Source organism: Pelophylax lessonae, assembly GCF_965119305.1.
Source record: "Pelophylax lessonae genome assembly, chromosome: 1".
NCBI lineage: Eukaryota > Metazoa > Chordata > Amphibia > Anura > Ranidae > Pelophylax > Pelophylax lessonae.
Window position 1 is genome coordinate 566,353,372 of NC_138768.1, and position 7,629 is coordinate 566,361,000.

Sequence of the window (7,629 nt, forward strand, 5' to 3'; positions counted from 1 at the left end):
ACCCTCACGCAAATAAACCTACTCAAGTCTCCTCAGCAGGCACTATTGGGCAAAAAGGTGGATACAGCCAATAGAGCGCAGAGGCGGCTCATAACGTTCATATTTACTGCAGCAAAAATAACAATAGCGAGATCCTGGAAGTCTCCTACGATACCATTTGAGCTGCTTAGGCACAAACTGAATTGGATTATGGTTAATGAGCGCCTGACGGCTCAACTGGAGGACAAATTGCGTGTGTTTGACAGGGTATGGGGATCGTGGATTAACTACCTCACTGGGGGTACCTGATGGACTCGGGAAGGTCTGGGGGTGGGGTGCGGGGGCGGGGTCGGGTCCAATCTTACAAATCTTTTCTCTTCTCTCTTTTCCCTTTTCTCTTCTTTTCTTGTGGCTCTATTGTCCTTTCTCTTTCTCTCTTTCTACGATTTGTCTCAGTTTACGATATGGGGTTAACAGTGGTACTGTATTCTAAGGGCTTAGTACCCCATGTCCCCAGCCCAGGCTGGGGCAAAGTTCTGTGGGATCACGATCTAGCCACTTATCCTGTGTAGTACGCACAGTGTGATTAAATGCTCGGGGTGGTTGGCCCTGTTTACCCTCGGTGAAGGTCCCTCTAGATACCTTGAGGCTCCTGTTTTTTGTGTTTTGAGATGCTAGCCCTTGCCACGTTATAGTTTCGACCTTTTATAGAAGTATTATCTAATGTTTGCTATGGCTATACCACTGTTTACGTTTATTATGCACTGATTTTTTATTATGTGTGTATATCTTGCACTATTTTTGTGAAAACTTTCAATAAAAATCATTGAAACACAAAAGGTAGTGCCCCCAGAGAGTAAAAGGTAGTGCCCCCAGAGAGTAAAAGGTAGTGCCCCCAGAGAGTAAAAGGTAGTGCCCCCAGAGAATAAAAGGTAGTGCCCCCAGAGAATAAAAAGGAGTGCCCCCAGAGAATAAAAGGTAGTGCCCCCAGAGAATAAAAGGTAGTGCCCCCAAAGAATAAAAGGTAGTGCCACCAGAGAATAAAAGGTAGTGCCACCAGAGAATAAAAGGTAGTGCCACCAGAGAATGAAGGGTAGTGCCACCAGAGAATAAAAGGTAGTGCCCCCAGAGAATGAAAGGTAGTGCCCCCAGAGAATGAAAGGTAGTGCCCCCAGAGAGTAAAAGGTAGTGCCCCCAGAGAGTAAAAGGTAGTGCCCCCAGAGAATAAAAGGTAGTGCCCCCAGAGAATAAAAGGTAGTGCCCCCAGAGAATAAAAGGTAGTGCCCCCAGAGAGTAAAAGGTAGTGCCCCCAGAGAAAAAAAGGTAGTGCCCCCAGAGAATGAAAGGTAGTGCCCCCACAGATGAAAGTAGTAACCCCACAGATGAAAGTAGTAACCCCACTGATGAAGCACAGATGAAGGTAGTGCCCCCACAGATGAAGGTAGTGCCCCCACAGATGAAGGTAGTGCCCCCACAGATGAAGGTAGTGCCCCCACAGATGAAGGTAGTGCCCCCACAGATGAAGCTAGTGCCCCCACAGATGAAGCTAGTGCGCCCACTGATGAAGGTAGTACCCTTACGGATGAAGGTAGTGCCCCTACAGATGAAGCTAGTGCCCCCACAGATGAAGCTAGTGCCCCCACAGATGAAGCTAGTGCCCCCACAGATGAAGCTAGTGCCCCCACAGATGAAGCTAGTGCCCCCACAGATGAAGCTAGTGCCCCCACAGATGAAGCTAGTGCCCCCACAGATGAAGCTAGTGCCCCCACAGATGAAGCTAGTGCCCCCACAGATGAAGCTAGTGCCCTTACAGATGAAGATAGTGCCCCCACAGATGAAGCTAGTGCCCCCACAGATGAAGCTAGTGCCCTTACAGATGAAGATAGTGCCCCCACAGATGAAGGTAGTGCCCCACTGATGAAGGTAGTGCCCTTACAGATGAAGGTAGTGCCCCCACTGATGAAGGTAGTAGTGCCCTTACAGATGAAGGTAGTGCCCCCACAGATGAAGGTAGTGCCCTTACAGATGAAGGTAGTGCCCCCCACTGATGAAGGTAGTGCCCCCACAGATGAAGATAGTGCCCCCCACAGATGAAGATAGTGTCCCCCACAGATGAAGATAGTGTCCCCCACAGATGAAGATAGTGTCCCCCACAGATGAAGGTAGTGCCCCCACTGATGAAGATAGTGCCCCCACAGATGAATGTAGTGCCCTTACAGATGAAGATAGTGCCCCCCACTGATGAAGGTAGTGCCCCCCACTGATGAAGGTAGTGCCCCCCACTGATGAAGGTAGTGCCCCCCACTGATGAAGGTAGTGCCCCTCACTGATGAAGGTAGTGCCCCTCACTGATGAAGGTAGTGCCCCCCACTGATGAAGGTAGTGCCCCCACTGATGAAGGTAGTGCCCCCCACTGATGAAGGTAGTGCCCTTACAGATGAAGATAGTGCCCCCCACAGATGAAGATAGTGTCCCCCACAGATGAAGGTAGTGCCCCCACTGATGAAGGTAGTGCCCTTACAGATGAAGATAGTGCCCCCACAGATGAATGTAGTGCCCTTACAGATGAAGATAGTGCCCCCACTGATGAAGGTAGTGCCCCCCACTGATGAAGGTAGTGCCCCCCACTGATGAAGGTAGTGCCCCCCACTGATGAAGGTAGTGCCCCCACTGATGAAGGTAGTGCCCCCACAGATGAAGGTAATGCCCCCACTGATGAAGGTAGTGCCCCCACTGATGAAGGTAGTGCCCCCACTGATGAAGGTAGTGCCCCCACAGATGAAGGTAGTGCCCACACAGGTAAAGGTAATGCCCCCACTGATGACGGTAGTGCCCACACAGATAAAGGTAATGCCCCCACTGATGACGGTAGTGCCCCCACAAATGAAGGTAATGCCCCCACTGATGAAGGTAATGCCCCCACTGATGAAGGTAGTGCCCCCACAGATGAAGGTAGTGCCCCCACAGATGAAGGTAGTGCCCCCACAGATGAAGGTAGTGCCCCCACAGATGAAGGTAGTGCCCCCACTGATGAATGTAGTGCCCCCACTGATGAAGGTAGTGCCCCCCACTGATGAAGGTAGTGCCCCCCACTGATGAAGGTAGTGCCCCCCACTGATGAAGGTAGTGCCCCCCACTGATGAAGGTAGTGCCCCCACTGATGAAGGTAGTGCCCCCACAGATGAAGGTAGTGCCCCCACAGATGAAGGTAGTGCCCACACAGATAAAGGTAATGCCCCCACTGATGACGGTAGTGCCCCCACAGATGAAGGTAATGCCCTTACAGATGAAGGTAATGCCCCCACTGATGAAGGTAATGCCCCCACAGATGAAGGTAATGCCCCCACTGATGAAGGTAGTGCCCCCACAGATGAAGGTAGTGCCCCCACTGATGAAGGTAGTGCCCCCACAGATGAAGGTAGTGCCCACACAGGTAAAGGTAATGCCCCCACTGATGACGGTAGTGCCCACACAGATAAAGGTAATGCCCCCACTGATGACGGTAGTGCCCCCACAAATGAAGGTAATGCCCCCACTGATGAAGGTAGTGCCCCCACAGATGAAGGTAGTGCCCCCACAGATGAAGGTAGTGCCCCCACTGATGAAGGTAGTGCCCCCACTGATGAAGGTAGTGCCCCCACTGATGAAGGTAGTGCCCCCACAGATGAAGGTAGTGCCCCCACAGATGAAGGTAGTGCCCACACAGATAAAGGTAATGCCCCCACTGATGACGGTAGTGCCCCCACAGATGAAGGTAATGCCCTTACAGATGAAGGTAATGCCCCCACTGATGAAGGTAATGCCCCCACAGATGAAGGTAATGCCCCCACTGATGAAGGTAGTGCCCCCACAGATGAAGGTAGTGCCCCCACTGATGAAGGTAGTGCCCCCACAGATGAAGGTAGTGCCCACACAGGTAAAGGTAATGCCCCCACTGATGACGGTAGTGCCCACACAGATAAAGGTAATGCCCCCACTGATGACGGTAGTGCCCCCACTGATGACGGTAGTGCCCCCACAAATGAAGGTAATGCCCCCACTGATGAAGGTAGTGCCCCCACTGATGAAGGTAGTGCCCCCACTGATGAAGGTAGTGCCCCCACTGATGAAGGTAGTGCCCCCACTGATGAAGGTAGTGCCCCCACTGATGAAGGTAGTGCCCCCACTGATGAAGGTAGTGCCCCCAGTAGCCAGGCCCTGCACACTCCATGCAGACAGGTGACCTGCTCCCATTCCCAGCCAGTGTCCGCTCACACTCACCCTGTCACTGCTGTTGTCGTGCTCGGGCTCCCCCGGGCCTCTCCTCCGGACCTCAGTCATGTCGGTGTATGTGCGGTGATGAGGGCTGAGGATTAGCAGCAGGTAAGTGGATGGAGGGATCAGAGGGGAGGGGGCGGCTCCCAGCACTCCCGGAAGAAGTGTGGACTCGTCTTCTCTCAGCTCTGTCCTCCCCCCAGCCCCGTTACCAAGGGACACCAGTGGCTTCCCTGCTACTGCGGGTTGTTCTGGAGGTGACGGTGAGCTGTACCTTCCCCTCTGACAGAAGGGCGGGGCGAGCTCAGTGAGGAGGGGGGCACCGACCATTCACATCTTACGGGGAGTGTGCGTGTCAGAGACAGAGGGAGGGGCCACGGCGCATCATAAACAACACAGCGCTCAGCAATACACAACAGAGTGAACTGCAGTATACAATACATGAGCTGAGGGAGAGCACGTGACGACACCGAGCAATGGAATGTACGCTTCACTCTCACCTTCCCCGACATTGTTCATCCACTCCGAGAGACCTTACAGCCATTATTGTATTCTAATGACTCTTCTATATGGTGACTGTACACAAGAGCGCCACCTAGGGGCAGCTCATACTCAGCGACTTCTTACTGCTACAAGAGACTACAAGCACTGCATGATGGGGAATAAGAACACCTAGACCAGTGACCTCCAAACTGAGCCACTTTGATTGCCTTCCATCAGGTCCCTGGGGCACTATTCCTACAAATGACAACACCATTATTTCCACTTAACAAACATATGTGTTACACAGCTCAGATCCAATACATGTTCCTCCTGAAAAGTGAGTCACACTAGCAGCGCTTATTAAAGTCTTTGCTGAAACCCACAGCCAGGTTTAAAATAGTAATAATCAGGCAGATGTGCAGTCTCTTAAAATATCACAGATAATTACTGATGAGACAGTACATCAATCTCCAGAGGTGATACTGACACCCCTCGATTTCTGCCAGTACTCTCCTCAGATATGTACCAACTCATCAGATCTTCCGATCCAATTGAAACAGATAAAGCAGTGACTCAGAGTGCCAGTGCGGCATCAGCCTCTCACCCTCCGCTGCTCGGTAGTATTCGGCTCTTCGGAGGTTCCCGGAAAGGCGCTTATCAGCCGCTCGGCGTCTCGCCGTCATGGTGACCGCGTGCTCAAGCCCTTACGCGTTTTATCATCAAGTACTTCTATGGAGGGTGTGGGCACACGGCACGGACACCGATACTTATCTCTCTCTCCTCTCCGCGCCATCAACCCCTACAGCCGACACACAGGCAAGCCATCATAGCCGGCAAGGAGCAATATGCACTTCATGGGAGATCATTGACAGGGGCAGACTGGCAACTTTCGGCCCAGGGGGCAAGTAAAAACCAGAGGCCCATGGGGAAGCAACTCGGCCCCCCTCCCACTCTCCCTCTTTCCATCCTCCTGACCCCCATTCCAGGCTGAAGCCCTGCTCCAGGTACTCTACTTACCAGCTGAATCTGGGTTCCCGACCTGGCCAGCATGGGGCGGTTGGGGGGAGCTGGGACAGCTTGGGGTTGGGTTTGGCCAGGGAGAAGAGTCTCCAGTGGGGCATGGAACCGGCCTCTGCTAAGACACAGTTTACACCATCCATGCTGGGGGAGGCCTGCGCTCTGTCCTTGTCTTCATCCCTCACTCAGTAGGTCAGCAGTGGGGACTTTTTACTTTTCTTAACCAGGAATCCTTTAGGAATGTCTGTGGCAGAAGCGGTGCAGCCTTTTTATGGGACATCAGAGCGGCCCAGGGGGCAAATGCCCCCCTGCCCCCTGGCCCAGTCCTCCCCTGATCATTGATTATAAACATATCCAGCACTGGTGACTATCTACCAATCTCCTCCAGAGGTTAACCATTTCTGGTCGCTGACCGGTCCCTAATTCTCATGAATGCTGAGCATTAATCAAGGGTCGCATCAGGTCCAATGGTGGTCAGCACAATCTTTTATGTCACCAATATTAAAGATACTGCCTCTGTAACCATTACCAAAACAGTTGATATAAACACAGAAAGGTCAGAGCACCCACAGTTACCCACACTGATCAACACATCTCAAAAAAGTTGGGACAAGGCCATGTTTACCACTGTGTGGCATCCCCTCGTCTTTTTATAACAGACTACAAACTGGGGACTGAGGAGACAAGTTGCTCAAGTTTAGGAATAGGAATGTTGTCCCATTCTTGTCTAATACAGGCTTCTAGTTTCTCAACTGTCTAAGGTCTTCTTTGTCGCATCTTCCTCTTTATGATGTGCCACATTTTTCTATGGGTGAAAGATCTGGACTGCAGGCTGGCCATTTCAGTACTCACTTCCTTCTTCTACACAGCCATGATGTTGTAATTGGTCTATCATTATCATGTTGGAAAATCCAAGGTCTTCCCTGAAAGAGACGACGTCTGGATGGGAGCATATGTTGTTCTAGAACTTGGATATACCTTTCAGCATTGATGGTGCCTTTCCAGATGTGTAAGCTGCCCATGCCAGATGCACTCATGCAACCCCATACCATCAGAGATGCAGACTTCTGAACTGAGCGCTGATAACAACTTGGGTTGTCCTTGTCCTCTTTAGTCTGGATGACATGGCATACCAGTTTTCCAAAAAGAACTTCAAATTTTGATTTATCTGACCACAGAACAGTTTTCTACTTTACCACAGTCCATTTTAAATGAGCCTTGGCCCAGAGATAACGCCTGCGCATGTTTAGATATGGCTTCTTTTTTGGCCTATAGAGTTTTAGCCAGCAACTGTAAATGGCACGGTGGATTGTGTTCACCGACAATGTTTTCTGGAAGTATTCTTGAGCCCATGTTGTGATTTCCATTACAGTAGCATTCCTGTATGTGATGCAGTGCCCTCTAAGGACCCGAAGATCACGGGCATCCAGTATGGTTTTTCCGGCCTTGACCCTTACGCACAGAGAGTGTTCCAGATTCTCTGAACCTTTGGATGATATTATGCACTGTAGATGTTGATAACATCAAACTCTTTGCAATTTTTCTCTGAGAAACTCTTTTCTGATATTGTAAAAAAAATGGAAGAATCTGCGCTCGGACAGCAAAACACAATAAGAATCAAATGAAAGATCACAAAAACACATATAAGTGAAGGCAGCCAACTAAATAGTGGATTACAAACTAAGTAAGCATATAAAAAGGTTGTAGTAGCGCCAAACACTAAATGATAAAATATCAATAAGAATCAATAAAATATCAATGTAAGGTGTCCACAGAAAGTCCCAAAAGTCCACAAGATGGAGGAATCGTGAAGACAAATTCCCAACTTCCGACTGTGCAGATGATAAAGAGCCAACACCCAAACGTGTAGTAACACCAACTGCTTACAAGATGACA

General features: G+C 50.4%; 1 protein-coding gene across 1 annotated transcript in view; it reads right to left on the reverse strand.

Annotated features, from left to right (window-relative positions):
* CDS1 (CDP-diacylglycerol synthase 1) overlaps positions 1-4,506 on the reverse strand; it is a 135,526-nt gene extending 131,020 nt beyond the window's left edge. The window contains exon 1 of the mRNA XM_082243857.1: positions 4,240-4,506. Coding sequence (XP_082099983.1) covers positions 4,240-4,299 — 60 coding nt within the window. The 5' untranslated portion in view covers positions 4,300-4,506. The remainder of the gene's footprint in view (positions 1-4,239) is intronic.
* Positions 4,507-7,629: the final 3,123 nt, after the last annotated feature.